Source organism: Stegostoma tigrinum, chromosome 1 (genome assembly GCF_030684315.1).
Source record: "Stegostoma tigrinum isolate sSteTig4 chromosome 1, sSteTig4.hap1, whole genome shotgun sequence".
NCBI classification, from domain to species: Eukaryota; Metazoa; Chordata; class Chondrichthyes; order Orectolobiformes; family Stegostomatidae; genus Stegostoma; species Stegostoma tigrinum.
Genome location: NC_081354.1, coordinates 139,110,179 through 139,133,912, shown reverse-complemented (window position 1 = coordinate 139,133,912; position 23,734 = coordinate 139,110,179). Strand labels below are relative to the sequence as shown.

The following is a 23,734-nucleotide window of genomic DNA, read 5'->3' as shown; positions in this document are numbered from 1 at the left end:
TCCCCCTCCCATTCTCTTGATGACACGTCCATCATGGGCCTCCTGCAGTGCCACAATGATGCCACCCGAAGCCTGGGGAACAGCAACTCATATTCCGCCTGGGAACCCTGCAGCCATATGGTATCAATGTGGACTTCACCAGTTTCAAAATCTCCCCTTCCCCTACTGCATCCCTAAACCAGCCCAGTTCATCCCCTCCCCCCACTGCACCACACAACCAGCCCAGCTCTTCCCCCCAACCCACTGCATCCCAAAACCAGTCCAACCTGTCTCTGCCTCCCTAACCGGTTCTTCCTCTCACCCATCCCTTCCTCCCACCCCAAGCCGCACCCCCAGCTACCTACTAACCTCATCCCACCTCCTTGACCTGTCCGTCTTCCCTGGACTGACCTATCCCCTCCCTACCTCCCCACCTACACTCTCTCCACCTATCTTCTTTACTCTCCATCTTCGGTCCGCCTCCCCCTCTCTCCCTATTTATTCCAGTTCCCTCCCCCCATCCCCCTCTCTGATGAAGGGTCTAGGCCCGAAACGTCAGCTTTTGTGCTCCTGAGATGCTGCTTGGCCTGCTGTGTTCATCCAGCCTCACATTTTATTATCTTGGAATCTCCAGCATCTGCAGTTCCCATTATCTCTCAAGGATAGTATGGCAGCCAGCTCAGCAAAGAACAAGATTACAGACTACATTTGCTGAAGTGAAATCAGACACTGACCATACTGAATGAAATGTAGACCTGAATGCTTTGTGTATGGGAATACCTGTCAAAAAACTTGAATCCAATGTCAAACAGCAGAAAGGAGTCTGGCACCAATTGGTATTTATTGCAACCCATTATTTAGATTTGCTAACACAACACTGTCCTGATCATAGATTATAGAATCCCTACAGTGTGGAAACAGGCCCTTCAGCCCAACAAGCCCACATCAACTCTCAGAACATCCCACCCAGACCCATCCCCCTAATTTACATATCCCTGAACACTATGGGCAATTTAGCATGGACAATCCACCTAGTCTGCACATCTTTGGACTGCGGGAGGAAACTGGAGCACCCGAACGAAACCCACACAGACATGGGGAGAATGTGCAAACTCCACACAGATAGTCACCTGATGGTAGAATCAAACCCGGGTTCCTGGCACAGTGAGGCAGTAGTGCTAACCACTGAACCACCGTGACGCCCCATCCTATTTATTCCTATTAGCTTATTTGTTCTTCAATCCAGGTTATTATGGTGACTGAGTTCCAAGCGTTTTGATTTTGTGTAGTGATCTCTTGTGTGATGTCTTGTCAAATATTTCTTGAAACTCTGAAATACAGAATTGTTGCAGTGCAGAATGTGGCCTTCAGCTTTTGTGTCTCTTTGAATGAGCAATACACTTTGCTCCATTCACTTGCTTTCTCCCTGTAACATTATTGTTTTCAGGTAACAGTCTATTTCCCTTTTGAAATTTTCAGTTAAACCTACCTCCACCACAGTCTCAGAGAGCACATTCCAGACCTTCACTAATCACTGAGAATGGGAGTTTTTGTCTCATATCACTTTTGCCTCCTTTGCCAGACTCAACTTCTAACTTGTGCTTGTCATCACGGTATTTATATATCTTGTCCAGTTAAGTTTCTGGTCAGTGGCATCCCCCAGAATGTTGATGGGGAGAGAGTCAGGGTAACAATGTCTTCAATTGTCAAGGCTAAGATTAAGTTAGATTCTCTGTTGCTGGAGATGGTCTTTGTCTGGTATTCATGTGAATTGTTACTTATCAGTGTAAGCCTGAAAGTTGTTCCAGTCTTTCTGTGTATAGGCCTGATTGCTTCAGTATCTGAGGAGTCATGAATGGTGCTGAGCGTTATGCAACCACTTAAAAACCTCCCCACGTGACATTCACTCTATCCTCTTCCAATCCCATCTGCCAAAATGCATGACTGTGATGCATCTGATCTGCCACTTCTCTACCATTCTGTTAGGCTATTTATTTAGAACATTACAGCACAGTACAGGCCCTTCGGCCCTCGATGTTGTGCCGACCTGTCATACCGATCTGAAGCCCATCTAACCTACACTATTCCATGTACGTCCATATGCTTATCCAATGACGACTTAAATGTACCTAAAGTTGGCGAATCTACTACCGTTGCAGGCAAAGCGTTCCATTCCCTTATTACTCTGAGTAAAGAAACCCCCTCTGACATCTGTCCTATATCTTTCACCCCTCAATTTAAAGCTATGCCCCCTCATGGTCGCCTTCACCATCCTAGGAAAAAGGCTCTCCCTATCCACCCTATCTAACCCTCTGATTATTTTATATGTTTCAATTAAGTCAACTCTCAACCTTCTTCTCTCTAATGAGAACAGCCTCAAGTCCCTCAGTCTTTCCTCGTAAGACCTTCCCTCCATACCAGGCAACATCCTAGTAAATCTCCACTGCACCCTTTCCAAACCTTCCACATCCTTCTTATAATGCGGTGACCAGAACCGTACGCAATACTCCAAGTGTGGCCACACCAGAGTTTTGTACAGCTTCACCATAACCTCTTGGTTCTAGAACTCGATCCCTCTATTAATAAAAGCTAAAACACTGTATGCCTTCTTAACAGCGCTGTCAACCTGGGTGGCAACTTTCAAGGATCTGTGTACATGGACACCGAGATCTCTCTGCTCATCAACACTACTAAGAATCTTACCATTAGCCCTGTACTTTGCCTTCTGGTTACTCCTACCAAAGTGCATCACCTCACACTTGTCTGCATTAAACTCCATTTGCCACCTCTCAGCCCAGCTCTGCAGCTTATCTATGTCTCCCTACAACCTACAGCATCCTTCGTCACTATCCACAACTCCACCGACCTTAGTGTCATCTGCAAATTTACTAACTTATCCTTCTACGCCCTCATCCAGGTCATTTATAAAAATGACAAACAGCAGTAGACCCAACACCGTCCCTTGCGGACACCACTAGTAACTGGTCTCCAGGACGAACATTTCCCATCAATTACCACCCTCTGTCTTCTTTCAGCAAGCCAATTTCCGATCCAAACTGCTATGTCTCCCACAATTCCATTCCTCCACATTTTGTACAATAGCCTATTGTGGGGAACCTTATCGAATGCCTTGCTGAAATCCATATACACCACATCAACCGGTTTACTCTCATCTACCTGTTTGGTCACCTTCTCAAAGAACTCAATAAGGTTTGTGAGGCACAACCTTCCCTTCACAAAACCATGTTGACTATCCCTAATCAATTTATTCTTTTCTAGATGATTATAAATCCTATCCCTTATAACCCTTTCCAACACTTTACCAACAACTGAGGTGAGGCTCACTGGTCTATAATTACCAGGGTTGTCTCTACTCCCCTTCTTGAACAGGGGAACCACATTTGCTATTTATGACCTACCGCAGGTGATTGAAATTTTCATCACTGTTTGGCATTCCTTCAACTTTGGTATCATCGACAAATGTTGAAATTTTACCCCATCTTTCAGGATTCAAGACATTCACAGAGAGCAAAAAAAAAGTTCCTAGCATTGGCCTTTGCAGAGCAATGCTGTTTACTACCTTGCTTTCCAAAAAATCTATCTGCCATGACTTGTTGCTGTTTCTCACTAAGCCAATTTTTTTAAATTCAGTTGGATTCTCCCTTTCCATGAAGGTTATTTTTAATGATTGGTCCTTTATGTGGCATTTTATCAAATGCTTTCTTAAAACACATATAGACAACATCCAGCAGATTCCTTTCATCAATATTCTCTATAACTTAATCATAAAAATTCAATAAAATTCATGACTATTCATGAAAGTATGCTTTTAATGATCTGTAAAGTGAGCAATGAACATTGTGTTAATAATGGTCTGGATCACATAACTGTATGATTTGAATATTATTTAGCACTTAATTTTTCATTACAGTAAACTTGCTTTCCATGTTTAACTTCCTTTAACTATCTTGTGTTGTTCTGAAATTTAAAAATCAAAATCTATATTATGCACTCATAATGAATGAATGCTGCTATTAATTTCTGAACAAAGAGCCAAAAAAATGTTACAGTTATTTTCTATAATGATTTGGCTTTACAGAGCAGCTTGCACAATTTTCATCAGTTACAATTTATACTATTTGTTAGTAGTTCACTGATCTTTAACAATGTATTTAATGGCTCATTTATATTGAATGAAAAGTTAATTGGAATTGATCTCCATTCAGGGTCAATTACTCAGTTGACCATAGTAATCGCTGTGATGTTTGGTACGACCCATCGACTTGTCAACTCTCGCTTCTCTGTGGCCGTAGCTTGCTGAAGACACAGAAACGCTCCATTAAATCAGATGTACCATTTAATGACAAATTAGATTCACACTCAGCTCATCCAGTGACCTAATATATCGAAACAAGTCATATTTCAAGCAAAGAAGACAAAGTTATTTATAAACATTCTGCATAAAATATGTACGCATTAAATTGTAAATTTTATTTAAATTATTTTTAATAGGCTAGAATAAGAACTTGATAATGATATATTTATTGTATCTGAACATTATACTCCATAGAACATGACCGTAACAAAAACTATTGTATAAATCTTTTTGGTGTTGTACTTCTAAAATTAATGTTATTCAAAGGACTAGTGTTATTGTTGGGTGAACTGAAGAAGCAGGTTTGACAAATCTCCCCATTTCCTAGTTAAATTCTGTTCCTCAACTAAATTTACCATGGTATCATGAGCCACTATCAATCCAGAAATACTCTCATTCTGCATTCCACTTTTTAAAATTATTTAGCGTTTCATTTCTTTAGAATGAAGTTCACAATATAGTAAAAGTTGCAAGGCAGAGTTGCCTGGGAGCATTTGTGATTTTTAAGAGATGATTGTCTTCATCACTTAAGAAGTTACCTTCTGAAAAAGATTGCTTGTTATAGAATTCGCTCAGTTATCATTAAAAAGAAATTGATTCAATATATTGCTTGTAGAAGGATGCTTCTTCAACTCCCAGATATAGAAGGCAAAAGTCTATACCTCAAACGTGATCCAATATCAAGAGACCACTGTGACCAAATTGTCAAGAGTCCAGCAGCTGCTGCTGAAACTTCATTTCTTCAAATAATGGAAGTTTCATTTAATGGAAAATGGGCATACGTCTAAGCTGCAATGGAAACAGTTCACAAATGTGAACCTTCTGGAGAACCCACCGTCAACAGCCAGGCTTCAAGAATATCATGTTAGCTGTAACATGCTTTAGAAGAAATGCAGAATGACATTGGAAAACAAAAACTGAGGAGCTGAAACATCTAAAATGATCTCTATGGCTTAACAGCTGTAACTTTTGCAGCTCCTAGCCTAACAATTAATGGAAATGAATGAAATACTGCTGATCAAGTTCAAATGGAAAGTAGGTGTGAGGACCTCATGGAGCTCCTCCGCTGGCATTCCCACATTTCACCGATTCTCTGCGTCATATTGAGCAATTGGCTGAAAAATAAATTTTGCCTCTTCCTCCTGCAGCCTCGAGTATCTAGAATCAAGCAAAGGTTCCACACATCCTCAGGAATGCCAACACAGTCAGCAGAAAGGATCAAAATTCATGAGGAAATTATTAAGGGATAACACTCCTCACAATCAAGGAAAGATCCTCACAAGGACCTATTAAAAAAGAACCAGGCAGCCATAAAAGTGAGTTCTTTCTGCAATCACAGTGAGGGACAGCCAATCTGATGTTTGTAGCCAGACAAAGTTCAAGAAAAATGCAGTGAGCAACATTAGGATCTGTATGTGCTGTTCATGGACCTAACTAAATCTTCCGACAATGTGAATCATCCTGATCCGTAGCACTTTTGTCCAAGCAAAACATGTCCAAAAACATTTGTCAAAATCCAAAGCCTACAGCATGAAGACATGTTTGGATGTATTTTTGCCAGTGGCAAGATGTCAGATGACTTTACAATAACTAGTGACATAAAGCAAGAATTTGCCATATCTCCCCATTTAAGGAAGCCACTGCAGAAATCAGTATTAAGTTTCATTCAGGCAAGTTCTCCTGACTGTGTGCCTCCAATAAAGTCACAGAGTAATTGGAGGGCTTCTGAATGCAACTGCTCACAGGAAGGAAGATGTCCAAACTAAACCAAATTCTCAAATGCTTCCAAAAACTTGGCCTTCAAACCAGTGTCTACAACACCAAGGTTATGTTTTAGTTGGCACAAAGTAAACATTAAAGTTGAAGATACTTGTCTCAAACTACTCCAACTTTGGCATCTGCTCACAGGAATACCAGTAATGACAAAGATATCGGTGTTGACTGTGTTTCAAAGTGTGTGGCATTAACTAAAGGTGAAAATCAAACTCCAGCAGACCACTGTCCCTAGGACCCTGCTGTTTGATGCATGATCCTGGACCTGCTATTGACACCACATCAAACCTCTGGAATACACTCCTAACAAAGAGATAATGTTGTAACAAAATCAGAAACAATGAAGTCGTTCACTGCATTCCATTGATAGCATGGAGAACAGCGTCCAGTAAATACAGCCTCAATATCCAGCCATGTGTCCCTCAAGGATGACTACAGAAATTCAAGCTGTTCTTCTACATAATACTGCCTCAGAGTAAATTACATCAAGGTGAACAGTACAAACAATGTACAGACACCCTCAAAAACAGCTTCATAAACACCTGCACTGTAAGCTCCCTCTTTTAGGAAAACACGACAGCCAACTGCTCATGTGGATGGAAATGTTAAAATTTGGTTCAGCATATTTTCAAGGATTATCCACACCAAATTCACAACGTGCAACATACACAAAGGACAGCCAGAGATGGCACAGCTGCAGAAGATCCTACAAGTAACAAAAAGACCTATAACAATTGCAGATGTCCATATTGATCTTGCATTGGACTCTTCAGCCATCACAGATCTGCAGAAGACAATGAAATTACTTACAGCATGGACGAACTCAAAAAAATTACTACTACTAGAGAAAACTAGGGAACCGATTAGGGCTAAACATCAATAAGTCCCTTGGACATGTTGGGATGCATTCACGAATATTAAAGAACGTAGCTACAGTAACAATAGCTCCATTGGTAGTAATTTCCAAGGAATCGTTAGATTCTGGAAAAGTCCCAGAGGATTGGAAAACTGCCAAGGAGACACCATTACTTAAAAAGTGAAGGAGATAAAAGACAAGTAACTAGAGGCCAGATAACTTAATGCTATTATTTGGACAACTTTAGAGGCTATTACAAGGGATATAATAGCAAAGCATTTAGAAATATATAACATGATCAAACAGAGTCAGCATGACTTCATGAAGGGAAAGTCTTCTTGACAAATTCACTAGAATTCTATGAGGTGATAACAAATGGGATAGATAAAGGGAATGCAGTGAATATAATATATTTGGATTTTAAGAAGGTGTTTGATAAGGTGCCATGCATTGGGCTGTCTAAGAAGTGTTCATAGTGATGGAGGTAGTGTATTAGATGTGTGGAGGATTAACCAACTAATAGAAGCCAGACAGCTGCGATAAGGGCTTTTTTTTATCAAGATGGCAACCTATAACTACTGGAGTACCACAGGGATCAGTGCTTGGGCTGAATTATTTATGATATATCTATATGACATGGATCAGAAGCATGATGTGCTAGAGCGAATTTGTGGAGGACAGAAGAATAGATAGGGAGGCAAGTGGTGAGGATGTCACAAAGAGTCTGCAGAGAGATATGGCAGGTTAAGTGAATGGGCAAAAATGTGGCAGTTAGAATATGATGTGGGAAAATATTAGGCTTATGCACTTTGGCAGGAAGAATAGATAAGCTGAATGTAATTTAAATAGAGAAATACTGCAGAAAATTACAGAATAGATAGATGTGGGAATCCTTGCCCATGAATCATAAAAAGCTAGTATCCAAGTTCAACAGGTGATAGGGAAGGCAAATGAAATGCTGGTCTTTATTTCAACTAGAATGGAGTGGGACTGGGTAGCTCTATTGGGGGCCAGAACAGACAGAATATCCTCCTTCTATACTGTACAATTCTATGATTCATGACTGCATGGGTACAATGGCAGGGAGGTTTTGTGAAAACTGTGTAAGGCTCTGGTCAGACCACAGCTGGAATACATAGAACATAGAACATAGAACATAGAACAGTACAGCACAGAACAGGCCCTTCAGCCCACAATGTTGTGCCGACCATTGATCCTCATGTATGCACCCTCAAATTTCTGTGACCATATGCATGTCCAGCAGTCTCTTAAATGACCCCAATGACCTTGCTTCCACAACTGCTGCTGGCAACGCATTCCATGCTCGCACAACTCTCTGCATAAAGAACCTGCCTCTGACATCCCCTCTATACTTTCCACCAACCAGCTTAAAACTATGACCCCTCGTGTTAGCCATTTCTGCCCTGGGAAATAGTCTCTGGCTATCAACTCTATCTATGCCTCTCATTATCTTGTATACCTCAATTAGGTCCCCTCTCCTCCTCCTTTTCTCCAATGAAAAGAGACCGAGCTCAGTCAACCTCTCTTCATAAGATAAGCCCTCCAGTCCAGGCAGCATCCTGGTAAACCTCCTCTGAACCCTCTCCAAAGCATCCACATCTTTCCTATAATAGGGCGCCCAGAACTGGACGCAGTATTCCAAGTGCGGTCTAACCAAAGTTTTATAGAGCTGCAACAAGATCTCACGACTCTTAAACTCAATCCCCCTGTTAATGAAAGCCAAAACACCATATGCTTTCTTAACAACCCTGTCCACTTGGGTGGCCATTTTAAGGGATCTATGTATCTGCACACCAAGATCCCTCTGTTCCTCCACGCTGCCAAGAATCCTATCCTTAATCCTGTACTCAGCTTTCAAATTCGCCCTTCCAAAATGCATCACCTCGCATTTATCCAGGTTGAACTCCATCTGCCACCTCTCAGCCCATCTCTGCATCCTGTCAATGTCCCGCTGCAGCCTACAACAGCCCTCTACACTGTCAACGACACCTCCGACCTTTGTGTCGTCTGCAAACTTGCTGACCCATCCTTCAATTCCCTCGTCCAAGTCATTAATAAAAATTACAAACAGTAGAGGCCCAAGGACAGAGCCCTGTGGAACCCCACTCACCACTGACTTCCAGGCAGAATATTTTCCTTCTACTACCACTCGCTGTCTTCTGTTGGCCAGCCAATTCTGTATCCAAGCAGCTAAGTTCCCCTGTATCCCATTCCTCCTGACCTTCTGAATGAGCCTTCCATGGGGAACCTTATCAAATGCCTTACTGAAGTCCATATACACCACATCCACAGCTCGACCCTCATCAACCTTTCTAGTCACATCCTCAAAAAACTCGATAAGGTTTGTAAGGCATGACCTACCCCTCACAAAGCCGTGTTGACTGTATTTGATCAAGCCATGCTCTTCCAGATGGTCATAAATCTTATCCCTCAGAATCCTTTCTAACACCTTGCAGACGACAGACGTGAGACTTACCGGTCTATAATTGCCGGGGATTTCCCTATTTCCTTTCTTGAAGAGAGGAATTACATTTGCCTCTCTCCAGTCCTCAGGTACGACTCCAGTGGAGAGCGAGGATGCAAAGATCTTCGCAAGTGGCGAAGCAATTGCATCTCTTGCTTCCCAAAGCAGCCGAGGACAAATCTGATCCGGGCCTGGCGACTTGTCAATCTTAATGTTTGACAAAATTTTCAGCACATCAGCTTCGTCTATCTCTATCCATTCCAGCATGCACACCTGCTCTTCAAAGGTTTCATTCACTACAAAGTTGGTTTCTTTCGTAAAGACAGAAGCAAAAAACTCATTTAGGGCTTCCCCTACCTCCTCAGGCTCCACACACAAGTTCCCTATGCTATCCCTGATCGGCCCTACTCTTTCTTTGACCATTCTCTTATTCTTCACATAAGTGTAAAATGCCTTTGTGTTTTCCCGGATTCCTTCTGCCAAGCCTTTCTCGTGCCCCCTCCTGGCTCTCCTCAGACCATTTTTGAGCTCCTTCCTTGCTGTGAACTGCTTTGGCTCCCTTATCTGGAGAAAAATATTCTGGCATTGGAGGCAGTCCAATGGTTCACTAGGCTGATGCCAAATATGGAGGGACTGTCTTCCGAGGAGACGTTGACTAGGTTGGACCTGTTTGTTGGAATGTAGAAGAATGAGAGATAAACTTATTGCATGGAAAGTGTAATAGGGTTGAAGGAGTGATGGAGAAGTCATCCAGAGTGTTGTGGAGGGAATGGCCACTGCAGAATGCTGACAGTGAAGGGGAGGGGGGAATGAAAGGTTTGATGGTATCCTGCTGGAGGTGCTGGAAATTGCAGAGTGGGGTGGAAAGGTAGGACAAGGGAAACCCTGGGAGTGGGTGAAGGCGTGAAGATAAATGTGCAGAAAATGAGTTGGACATAGCTGACAAACCTCTCAACCACGATGAATGGGTTGGGGGGGGGGGGATGTCTCCTGGGTTGAGGGAAAAGGAGAATGTATCAGAGACACCCGTGTAGAAGGTGCCATCATTAGCCCACATGTGATTGAGTCAGAGAAACTGGGAGAGCAAATGCAGTCCTTGAAGGAAGCAGAGTGTGAGAAAGTGTAATCAAGATAAGTGATGTGTTTGTAATGTATATTGATGGCTCGCCTATGTCTAGACATGAAAACAGAGAAGTCAAGGAAGGGGAAGGAAGATTCAGAGATGGACAATATGTAAGTGAGAGAAGGATAGAAATTGGAAGCAAAACTGATCATTTTTTCCAATTCTAGATGAGACAGGAAGCAGAAGTGATTACATCATCAATGTACTGGAGAAAGAATTGTGGGAGGTTTCCTAAGTTGGACTGGAATAAGAAACCTAAAGCACCTTAAATTTAGTAAAATGTTTCAAGGTGTTTCACAACTGCCATAAATCAAATATGGCACCAAGTTACGTAAGAGATATCTGATCAGATGATTTGGTCAAAGTGTAGATTAAAGTAATGCCTTAATAAGAAGTAAGCGGGGTAGAGAAACAGAGAGGTAAAGAGATTGGAATCTAGGCAACCAAAGCCATCACCACCAGCAATGTTGTGAGTAAAATTGGGGATTCTCAAGTGGCTAAAATTAGATAAGTCCCGGAAAGATTGTGAAGCTAGAGGAGATTACTGAGATTGAGAGGGAAAAGACATTGGAGCGATATGAAAACAAAGATGAGAATTTCAGAAGCAAGGAGTCAGTGAAGACAGTAAACACAGTGGTGATAAGTAAAACTACTTATGGCATGCACAGAAGAGTTTTAATAGCTTAAGGTTTGCAGAGGTTAGAATATGGCAGACCATCCTCAGTTGGATTTGGATAATTCAGTCTCAAGTTTTAAAAAGGCATCAATGAGAGTTTCAGCAGCAAATGAACAGGGATGCATGAACTTAAAAGTGGAAATAGGTGATCTTTGTGATGGGAAGAATAGGAACATATCAGTAGGTGTAGACCATTCAGTAGCCTGCTCACCATTCTATATAATGGCTGATCATCTACCTCAACACCATATTCCTGCCGTATCCCTTGTTGTGATTAGTAACTAGAAACCTATCAATTTCTGTCATTAACTCGCTTAATGACTGAGCTTCCACAGCTCCCTGGGATAGAGAATTCCAAAGATTCTTCATTGTATCTTTGAAGAAGTTCCTTTTCATCTTGGCCCTGCATGATTTACCTTTCATTCTGAATCGGTGTCTCCTGGTTCTACACCCCACAGCCAGGGGAAACATCCTTTCTGCAGCTATTCTGAGTGTCCTATTAAAAACTGTTCTCCTATAACATGTGTTCCAGCAACAGGAGTTGGCTATAATGCGATTGATAAATAGAATGTAGAACAGTACAGCACAGTACAGGCCCTTTGGCCCTCGATGTTGTGCCAACCTATTATCCTACACTAAGGTCAAACTACCCTGCGTACTCTACATTTTACTGTCATCCAGGTGCCTATCCAAGAGTTGCTTAAATGTCCCTAAAGTATCTGACTCCACTATCACTGCCGGCAGCGCATTCCACACACCCATCACTCTCTGCATAAAGGACCTATCTCTGACAACTCCCCTTAAAACTTCCTCCAATCGCCTTAAAATTATGCCTCCTTGTAATAGTATTTACTCAAGGGGAAAATAGGAGAACCGTATGTGTAAAATGCAAACTTGAGTTGGTTATAACGCGATTCCAGCGAGAATGGATTGTATGTCATAAGCCTCGAATATAGTATCGCACAGAGAACTACTGTCTTATTAGGAAAATATGTGAAGTGTTAGTTTAAAGAGTATATGTTGAACACATTAAATGCATCAGCATTATTTACAAAAGCAGCTCTTTTAAATAGAAGAATAGACTCCAATGTTAAATTGACGGTAATAGTAAAAAAATGTAGAGTTTAAAATAATATGGATGCTATTAAAACATGCTCCTTTGTGTGTAGTATTCTTGCCTGGATGTTGTTGTGCATATAATCTACAAGAATTTTTTAGAATTTGCTCATGTATATCATTTATACCAAAAGCTGTCTGTTACAACCTGCTTTTTTCCAGCACTATTTGGAATACAATATTACTCAGGTTTACAATGTTGTTTAATCCGACAGTTAATTTCCATGTCAATGGGGCTACATAGGAAAGAAAGGTCAGATTCCTCTGCTTCACTTATCTGAAAATCTATGGAGGGTTGCTAGCTGTGAGCTCAAACTCACAGAATTTTGCACTGTTCACCTCGTTTGGATCATGCTTGTGCTATCATACAGTACTGATCATTGCTGGGATCTCCAGTGGCAGAACTCTATTTAAAGCCCTGCTGTCACTTCAAAGTAAATACAAGGTCAGATTTGTACATGTATTGCCTCTTTGCGGCATCAGCTGTCTGATAAGCTGTCATTATATCTGTAGCTATAAGAATGAAGCTACTCAGGCGAGGAAGAATTTTGGAAAATATAATTGTTATGTGTCCTTTGTGCCCCCTAACCCCACTTTCCCCATAGGTCCTGTCATTTCTATAGCATGATTTTCTATAACGCGATGTTGTGCTGGAACATTATAGCAGAGCCCCCTGTACATTTCCATAAGGTTGCCACCCATTCTTCTAAACTTGAGAATACAGGCTCAATCGTCTGAATCTCTTTTGCCATGACATACCAGGAACCAATCTAGCAAAACTTTGTTACACTTCCTGTATGCCAGTTTTTTTTATTCAGTCACAGGATGAGGGTGTGGCATAGGTCAGTATTTTTTGCTCATCCCTAGTCTGGAATCACATTTAGACCAGACCAGGTAAGAACGGCAGTTTCCTTCCCTAAAGGATGATTTCCCCCCAATAATTAACTCTTAATTCCAGATTTATCATTGAACTCACAATCCACCATGGCAGGATTTGAACCTAGGTCTCTGGATTAACAGTCTACTGATAATACCACTTGACCATTGCCTCCCCTTCTTTAGGCAAGGTGATCAGAACTTCACACCAGGTTCAGTCTCACCAATACTCTAGAGAAACTTCTTTGCTCCTGCACTCAAAAGGCCAATATATGTTTGCTTTTTGAGCTGCTTGCTGCATCTGCATGCTTGCTTTTGGTAACATAAAGTCATAGACGTTTATGAACAAGGACCTCTTGGTCCTTTCCGACCTCTCACCATTTAAGAAATACATTACATCTTCATTCCTCCTACCAAAGAGGACAACCTCATACATATCCACATACATAATATCTACCGTACACTTGCCAACTCAGATGGCCTGAATAACTCCCTTTTAATCTTCTTCATATTCTCTTCAAAACTCCCAATTTTGTATTGTCTACAAACTTGAAACTATTACAGTCAACCCCAACTTCCAAATCATTGATATAGGTTCTGAACAATTGGAGCCCAAACACTGATTCTTACAGTACTGGCTATTCGCAGCCTGCCCCAATTTGGGAATGACCATTTATTTCCACCTCATAATCAGTCTACAATCCATGTTAGTGCATTAACAGCACTCCTGTGAGGTTTAATGCTTTTTATTTTACTAATCTCCTGTATTTAACTTGATCAAAAGCCTTCAGAAAATCTGAACACACCACGTACACTGAATCCCACTTATCAACTCTGCCAGTAACACCCTCTAAAAACAGTATCAGTTTTGTCAAACATGATTACTCTGTCACAATTTCACATTGACCATGTCCAATCAGACAATGAATGTTTAAATATCCAGTAATGACTTCCTTTATAATAGATTCTGGCATTTTCTCTACTATTGAGATCAGACTAACAGGCCTGTAGTTCTTTGTTTTCTCTCTCTCTTTGTTCTTAAACAATGGGTTCCCCCATTTTCAACTTTGCAATCTGCAATGGGGCCTGCAGAAATTATTAAAATGTTGGAAGGTGATTGCCAATGCATCTATTATCTCTACAGCAATTTCTTTAAACACTCTAGGGTGAAGACCATTGGGTCCTGGGAATTTGTCAACATTTAGTCCCATTACTTCTTGGTGGCTACTCCCAACTATCCTTGCTACCCCTTGTTTATTCTTAGCTCCACCCAAACAGATTCTACATCCTGTACTTCAGATCAACTGCTCCTATCCCTTACAACAGTATTCTTTTTCCTTCTTGGATGTGTCTGAGATAGTTTGTTCTAAAAGAAGGATTCACAAAGCTCATGAAAGTAACAAAGCTCGAGACATCTGAATCCATTCTCATTTATAATTTCAGGGTTATATTTGAGGCACAGGTCTGCACCCACTTTAAAAGTCTCCAGTACCTAAAGATTTTCTTACTTGGAAGGGTTTTGATAGCAATGTCCTGGCCCGAAATGAGAGGATGATGGAAAAAACATATTCATGAACCATTTGTGAGGTGTTTTATGAACTAAGTCTACATATCCCTACCATATTTTCTCTCAACTATACCACCCTGCCAGATAAACTTGTAATGATTTTCTTTCAGTGATCCATTCTAGGTGCTTCTGGTGTTTTTGTTGGGACATTTTTTCAGTGTTCAGCCTATCAAGTTCCATGTCAATCACATCCATTTTGCTCATATTATTGACCAGCTACAAATCTGAATCTTTGAGTAAATTTAAGACAGGGATAGATAGGTTCTTCATTAATAAGGGGATCAAGGGTTACAGGGAAAAGGCAAGAAAATAGGTTTGAGTAACATATCAGCCATGATTCAGTGATGGAGCAGACTTGATGGGCCAAATTCTGCTCCTATATCATATGGGCTTGTGGTTTGTCAATCCATCGTGCATGTCCTTGACATTCAGGCTTGTCACTTGAATAGTCAGCATCTTCCATTTCATTTGTTTATCTCGTGACGGATCCCGTGCAGTTGTTGAGCAAAGATTCTGATCTCCAGGAAACAACTGATGTACGTGAACCCTGATGATGGTTTCCATTCAGAGGCTGCCCAACTTGAGGTAAATGATGGCTGACATTGAATCTTCACAAAAAAGGTAACGTTCACATAATATTAAACAATTGGACAGACAAATATACTGAAGAAAAGCTCAATTATATATCATATTTTGATAAAAAAGATAAGATTTAGAAAACATGAAGTAAATGGGAAACATGCAGTAGATGGAAAATGAAAGGTAACAGCAAAAGTTCAGAGTTAAAATCCAAAGGTTCTGCGTTGGAATAACAGCCATGAAGGCAGGGTAAAGTTGACATTGGATATTGATGAACTAAAAGTGAAACAGTAATTTAAATTTCTTCAATTCGTCTGGAAAAAGCAAACTCATTTATACCAATATTCTGTAGACTTAGCTTTTCCTCACTGGCCTCCTCAACTATTAAAATCCTATTTGGAAGGGAATGCAAGATTCCAGGGGACAGTTTGGAGTGAAGATTGAAGTTAACAGATATGAAATAGATAAGGGATAAAGAAGTCAATTTCATATTCAGAGGCTGTAATCAAGGGAGTGAAGATTGAAGTTAACAGATAGGAAATAGATAAGGGATAAAGAAGTCAATTTCATATTCAGAGGCTGTAATCAAGGGAATGCCACATCGATCAGTGCTCGGACCTCAATTATATATACAGGATGTCAGCTTCACCATCTTTTAGGAGCAAAAAACATTTTGCATATTTCTGTTAAAAGCAGTTTATTCATTCATTGGAAGCAGGCAGTGTTAGCTGGGCCATCATTTGTTGTCCATGGCTAATTGCCCTTAATAAGCTGTCTTTTTGAACTACTGCAATTCATTTGGTGCAGTTAAACCCACAATGGTGTTGGGGAGGAAATTCCATGATTTTGATCCAGTGACACTGAAGGAACTGCAATATATTTCCAAGTCAGTACAGTGAATATTTTGGAAAGAAGCTAATGGGTGATGTTCCCATGTATCTGCTACCCTTCTAGATGGTAGTGGGTCATGGGTTGGAAGGGGCACTCTAAGGAGGCTTGGTGAATTTGCAAATGGGAAATCTCCACTTACAAACCAAAATCTTATATGCCTTATATGTCGAAATAAAGATAACCATATAGCCTTACTGTTGCAAAGAAAACAATTTTAAAAGCCTTGAAATTGTCCGGAGTTAATAAGCAAACACTAGTGTTTCAATTTGTAGAATAATCAATATAAAATTTTAAAACATCCTAAACTAATATACTGCGCCAGGTCATTTCAAGGATCAGATTTTTTGCATGACAATACCCTGACAAATCAGTCTAGCTGCCTGATTTAAAATTTTTCAACCAAAATTGACAGTTAACACTTCCCGTTGCATCCAAATGCCAACCCTGGTTCAGCAGACAGCATCCTCCTCCTCCTCTATAAATTGTTACTCCCTTTCCAACTTTGATTTCTTGTACATAAATGTCTTGATGAGTACGAGATGAAAAGCTTCAACATTGCAACTCTTAAACAATGTTTAGGAACAAACAATGCTTGGGATAATGTTCACTGATGAAGAATGTTTTCATATCACAACATAACCATGCATGCATTTTAGAAGTGTTTTATCTTTGCTCGTCCTATTTTCTGTCTGTTAAAAGGATGTAACTTTGACCATTAAGACCAAAAGTATTAATAAGAACTGGAATATATGTTTTCAATTGACCCAAGACAGTTAGTGTTTGAGAAGAACTGCCTTGAATGAAGAATATCCTAAAATGCTTCATTGCTGATAGGCTATTTTGCATTTCCGCTCGTTATATGGTCCAATCAGGATCAGTTTGCACTCTGCTAAGTCCTACCAATAGTAAATAAGGTAAATAGCTTGTTATATATTTTGTTGCTAAGGACATACAAACATTACAAATAGGTGGTGTAGATCATACAGCCCACGACTGCAGATCTGGTTGCTATAGTGTAGTTAGGACGTGATGGCACTAGAGAGGGTGCGTAGGGGATTCATTAGGATGTGGCCTGGGCTGGAGGTAAGGATGTGGGAATCTGATTAAGCTGTAAAGTCATGACAAGCATACATAGGGAGAAACTTCTTAGCAGAGAGCTTGATGATCAAAAGGCACAGTTTGAAATTAACAAGCAAGAGGCTTTGGGGGACTTTGAGGAAAATATCTTTCCACCAGACGGTAGTGGGAATCTGGAACTTGCTGCCTAAAATGCTGGTAGAAGTCGGAACCCTTAGGACATTTAAGAAGTATTTAATGAGCACTTGAAACAGGCCAAGTGCTGGAAAACAGGATTAGAATAGACAGGTGTATGCATGATGACCAGTATGCACACCACGGCCCAAAGGGCCTTCTTCCATCCTGTGAATATTCCATGACTCAATTAGCCTGCTTCACTATTCAATTTGATCAGGCAGATCTTGAGTGTTAATTCTGCTTTCTAATCTGGCCCCTTTCCAGCCTGAAAATCCAAATGACAAGATGATAATATGAAAATCCAGTCTTATATTTGAATAATCTCATTCAATACTTTGCATCCATCTGAATAGACAGGATCTCTCTAAATCTAGTCCAATAGTGCAACAATCCTTCAGAATTGTAGTGTAACCTATCGCGATGAAGTGTGTAAACCTGAAATGTCGACTTTCCTGCTCCTCTGATGCTGCCCGATCTGTTGTGTTCCTCCAGCTCCACACTGTATTGACTATATTTTCTTTGTTCAACTTCTAGAATGTGAGGGTCCCTGAGTGTAGAGAAGTGATTTACCAGAATGGCTTTGGAGTGTTGGATTTTGGTTACAAGATTATGTTTAAAATGCTGCAGACTGTTCTCCTTGGAAAAAAGGAGGGACAATTTGATTGAGGTGAACAAACCAAAGATAGGTTTTGATAAATGTAGACAATGAAAAAGTATGCCCATTTGCTGCACGTAGCAGCAACAGGGGACACAGACAGGGTATATGTTAGCAAATATGAGGCAAGTGAGCGGTTATGATCAGGAACTCACTGGAACATTGATAGTGGAAGAAGAAACAATGACTTCAAGATGAAATTGGAAAGCACTTGTTGGTAATAAGCATGCTGGAATATTCTATTTAAAACCTTATCAATGATTTAAATGAGGGGTTGGATTCAATTTTGTGGATGGCCTAAAGCTCGGTGGAAATGAAATGAAAGACATTGTAAAAGAATAAAGACACTTAAATGAACGTGCAGCTTGGTGACAAATATAGAGCAAATGTGAAAATATCCATCAAACCTCAGAAAGAATAGTAAACCAGAATTTTCATTCAAAAATGGAGATTAGCAATGCTATATGGTTTTTAATATACAATTAAACATTATGGCTTTGAATAAGTCTTAAATTCTAACAACTGTCAAAACATTTGATTTACCTAGAATACAAACTATACAAATATTCTATTTTGTAACATCTGGAATACAGCAAGTATTGTAGCTTTCACCATTATGATTAATGCACTTTTTCCATTTTAAATGCAATGTAAATAATGATCTGCAGCAAGTTGTCAAAGTAATTTTAATGAAATAAACAAGACTATTTCCCAAATGGAAAGCCTAGTGTCCAGTAAGTCCATGTGCTGGGATTTTCTAAGCTTCTGCATATTGCCAAAGAGCACACAACCCAGGTTAGGACAAAAAATAAATAACTTTGAAATGAAACCAGATGCCTGAATGATACAATGATAGGGCTATGCACATGATGGCCTTAACAAATTTAAAACTACAAATATGATTATAATTAAAAGTCATTGGGAAAATACAGGTAGCCAGATTTAAAACCTTATAGTAATAAAAAACTTTTAGCCTTCATCAGATATCAGGATCTGAAAATTGACAATGCATTCAAAAATGAATGGGAATTTACTAATCCCAGTTAAACTGAAGGCTACATTATATTAAATGTAGAAAAAGAGTACGAAACACTAGTAATTTTAAAAAGTGAATATGTTTCATTCATATGAAACAAGACACACTGAAGCAAATATTTTCTGCAAAGTTTCTCAGAATTTGTTAGTTTATTTCTCTTGAAAACTATTCACGGAAGAAGTTGAGAAAAATATAATTTGATGAACATTTTCTTTAAAAATAAAAGAAAAACAATCAAGATCGAGTAACAAGAAGTTTGTCAGCAGAGGCAAGGGATTCACCTGCCAGTTTCCATCATTTCTCCTGGTGCCACGCATTTCAGCAATAGTAAGTAAAATATATTGGAAGCATTGTGGATACTAACTGGTAATGGCATATTAATTAAGATTTATTAACTGGTGTCATAATTCAATGACTATAAGTGTACTTTGAAAACAAAATGTAGAATTCTCAAGAACAGCACACTATCAATCTTAAGTATGAATTGAAAGCTATACACCTGTAAATGAGAATAAATAGTTAGGTTCCAGTATCCTCGCTTCATGGGTTTCAGGCAAATTACATTAAAATACATCAGTAATTAGAAAATCCATGTCAATGACGTTTCTTGCTAGCCATTATTAATTTACCCGTTATATTTCAAAAGCCATAAAATCACTTGATACATGCAAAATAGTCACGAAAGAATCTTCAGTACAAGCAGTTTTCAATTCAAGTGCTTTTTTGAAATTGACAGTTTTTTAAAAAAATAGAAGAAAATATGAAAGTGCATTTGTTTTTCTCTGCTGACGTCTTTGAATGTAGTGAATAGAAGAAATTTTAGTCACCATAAATCCTGGTCTTCAAATGCTATTTCCATAAAATAATACTGCTCACTTCTGAACAACAATATTCTGATGTCTCACTTTGTGATTATCTTCCAGTAACCCCAATTAGCACTACTGGTGTACTTGGAGCATCAATGTCAATGTTCTTTCTTAATTTTTCATTTGTTTCTTTTGTATCATTGCTGTTATTAAAATTTAAACTTTTTAAGTTCAGTGGTTGAACATTTTTCAACGAACTGCTCCACAGCTGAAGTGAAATTAATGTAGTTCAAATACTGATGGAGTTAGAAGATGCAAATTGTGAGACATAGGATGCAAGTACAGGATTGGTTGGAAGCACCTTCATGGACAGATCCCAGCTGAATGTATCCACATCAATCTTCCCTGTCCCAGTCCAAGTAATTATTTCTGATTGATTCTCAAGTACGGTAGGCGGTTCCACTGGTTCACGAGCTGTGACAAACTCAAAATGCAAACGCCACTTTAAGGTTACTGAAATTGAAAAATATGCATTAATCACCACAACATATATAATTAAACCATTGTTTAAAGTCATACAAAAAGCAAGGATTTATAAAAATCTTAAATATTTAAGATTACTTGGTATGCTGTATAGATTCTAATAATACCTAGTAATTCACATTTCGAGACTGTGGGAACTATGTTTATTAGATCACCTCATCAATGTATGAAAGGAGAAAACAAGCAATGAGAACGATTACTGTATGGTTAGGGCATACTTGCAATGCTCGTGGTGAACATTGCTATTTGATTCAATTTAAGCACAGAAATGTGGATTCTTTTTTAAAACAAATTTCTCACACAATGAATGTTGCTGGGTAGATCAGCATTTGTTGTCCACATAAATGCCTTTGAGAAGGTGGTGATGATTTGCTTTCTTGAGGTGAAGCAGTCCATATTGTTTAGGTGCAACTATAGTGCTGTTCTAGTTTTTATAAATACACAAAACAGGTCATCTCATGGCATTATCTGCCCATAGGAGCTGATAACCACATAAATAAATAAATGACATCACCAACCCAAGGAAACCTAACCAGATAAATAGAAAGCGGGACATAACACCAGTGCTTCGTCGGAGGCTCACTGATGATGTTACCTAGAATGGTGACGAAACGTCTGAAAACGAACCTTCCAGCTCAGCGAGCAAACTCACATCCAGAACCTCAACCTGAGCTACAAATCTTCTCAAAACTCGCTAAATAAATGCTTACCTACAGCGGTCATAAAGCTGGGAGTGGCACTAAGTGGAATAGGTAAACTGAAATGAGTCTTGGCAGTATGCAAACATGACTCCTGGTGTCGAGCATGTGTGCTAAGGGAAACAGGCTGCCCTGGTTTTCTCTGGTATTCTTCCTGGACATGCTCTTCAGTTTGTAAAGACACTGAAAACTACAAATAAAGAAAGATAAAGAGTCAAATGATTGACTACAAAATAAACACTGATAACCGTTTAAATTTTAATTCCCATAAATAACAACAGTGTTCTAAACTGAAAGCTCATATATAATGTTTATTATTCACGTCATGGCCATAGAAGTAATGCTTTAATCCTGGCGTCTCCGAATTTTGCACTGCTAGAAACTAAACCCTGTAGTCACAAGCAGTTACAATTTCATTTTGAAAGGTGACGGAAGAGATTAGTAAAGCCAAAAAAAAGTCATTCTGTAGGACTGTCATTAAGAAAATCTGAGATATGTTTGTACATAGATTGCCAGCTTTCATCTCAGTTTGACTTCTTCCACGCAAAACATGTATGTGGAGATTTATAATTATTTTTATAATAATTCAATATATTTGGATTAGCTTTTGTCCATATTCGTGAGAAGCATTAGATACAGATCCAGCAGTATCACTTCAACAAGAGAATTATAAAACTTGATCCTGCAATACAAATGTTTCACAAGGCATTGCGCCAGGGGTATTGTTTGCCCATCAGTACTTTACTCAAGTGACTAAACAGTTGCTGACTTGGTTCAGTTACGGAGGCATCACAATGGATCAGTTCTTCTGCTAACATCATGGATATGTCGCAAAAAGGAGCTTTGGACTGTGACGAAAAGCCACGACGAACAATCATGACAATACATTTTCTCTTCTCTCTACATTATCTATTTCAGGGGTGCTAAAGTTGATTTTATTCCTAATATGGCACCAATTGCAATCAGATAATTTAACTCAGCCCAGGAATCAAATATTCTTCCCAGTTAGCCAGTGACTAGCTCCAAGATATATATATATATATATTTGAATTTGTACACAAGACAATATCAAAATATTTTTAAAACAATGGATCACAGTTTTAAAATTGTTAAAATACTAAGATTAGCAAGTACAAGATATACTGACCTGCAAACATGGAATATCGCCTTCAGAGAAATCAAATGTGCCCACTACATCCTCTCCAATTTTATAGATTGTTTTGAAGATGCAAAATTTTCCAACCTTCCCTCGCACATTAGTAATGTTATACAAATCTGAATAGAATGTATAAAGCAATTATTAATAAAAGTTCTTATTTAAGGAGAAGCATAAAATCATTGTTGTAATAATCAATTTGAACTCTGAAGTCTTGTTCATTTGGTGCATTGATCAAACAGGCAAGAAGCAAAGACTCTTCACCTCCTTCCCTTTTCAAGTTCTTTAGAATCCAATAAACATTTAGACCATTTAAGAAGTATATTTACCACACCAATCCCACAGTTTAGTGCTGACGTGACCAGGTGCAGCTCCCCATCTGTATCCCAAGGTGAAAACAAATCAGTTACCATTGTGATTATGAGGGGAGATAATTACCTTTAATTTAAATTCGTTTGTGGGTATTTGTTACTGTCTTTTAGCTGAACTTAAGAAATTTGTTGTTCATCTTGAATACAAGCGAATGAATTGCTGGCCATTTCAGACGCCATTAAAAGTCAAACAAATTGCTGAGAGTTTGAAGTCACTTATAGGCCAGGCTGGATAAGGACAGTGTTAATGGGAACTGCAGATGCTGGAGAATCCAAGATAATAAAATGTGAGGCTGGATGAACACAGCAGGCCCAGCAGCATCTCAGGAGCACAAAAGCTCACGTTTCGGGCCTAGACCCTTCATCAGAGAGGGGGATGGGGTGAGGGTTCTGGAATAAATAGGGAGAGAGGGCGAGGCGGACCGAAGATGGAGAGAAAAGAAGATAGGTGGAGAGGAGCGTATAGGTGGGGAGTTAGGGAGGGGATAGGTCAGTCCAGGGAAGACGGACAGGTCAAGGAGGTGGGATGAGGTTAGTAGGTAGGAGATGGAGGTGCGGCTTGGGGTGGGAGGAAGGGATGGGTGAGAGGAAGAACAGGTTAGGGAGGCAGAGGCAGGTTGGACTGGTTTTGGGATGCAGTGAGTGGAGGGGAAGAGCTGCGCTGGTTGTGTGGTGCAGTGGGGGGAGGGGACGAACTGGGCTGGTTTAGGGATGCGGTGGGGGAAGGGGAGATTTTGAAACTGGTGAAGTCCACATTGATACCATTGGGCTGCAGGGTTCCCAAGCGGAATATGAGTTGCTGTTCCTGCAACCTTCGGGTGGCATCCTTGTGGCACTGCAGGAGGCCCATGACGGACATGTTGTCGAAAGAATGGGAGGGGGAGTTAAAATGGTTCACGACTGGGAGGTGCAGTGGTTT

At 39.8% G+C, this 23,734-nt stretch overlaps 1 protein-coding gene and 1 long non-coding RNA gene across 4 annotated transcripts in view; one reads left to right on the top strand and one right to left on the bottom strand.

The window, feature by feature from the left end:
- Positions 1–8,391, top strand: part of LOC125456209 (uncharacterized) — a 28,931-nt gene extending 20,540 nt beyond the window's left edge. Inside the window, exon 4 of the long non-coding RNA XR_007248420.2 lies at positions 4,206–8,391. This is a non-coding gene — a long non-coding RNA (uncharacterized LOC125456209). The remainder of the gene's footprint in view (positions 1–4,205) is intronic.
- A 10,314-nt stretch (positions 8,392–18,705) lies between these two features.
- Positions 18,706–23,734, bottom strand: part of rgp1 (GP1 homolog, RAB6A GEF complex partner 1) — a 31,795-nt gene continuing 26,766 nt past the window's right edge. For all 3 annotated transcript variants that reach the window (XM_048550179.2, XM_048550263.2, XM_059649015.1), the window contains 3 exons: positions 22,436–22,563; positions 21,301–21,478; positions 18,706–20,560 (listed from right to left, as the gene is read on the bottom strand). In XM_048550179.2, coding sequence (XP_048406136.1) covers positions 20,337–20,560; positions 21,301–21,478; positions 22,436–22,563 — 530 coding nt within the window. In that variant the 3' untranslated portion in view covers positions 18,706–20,336. The remainder of the gene's footprint in view (positions 20,561–21,300; positions 21,479–22,435; positions 22,564–23,734) is intronic.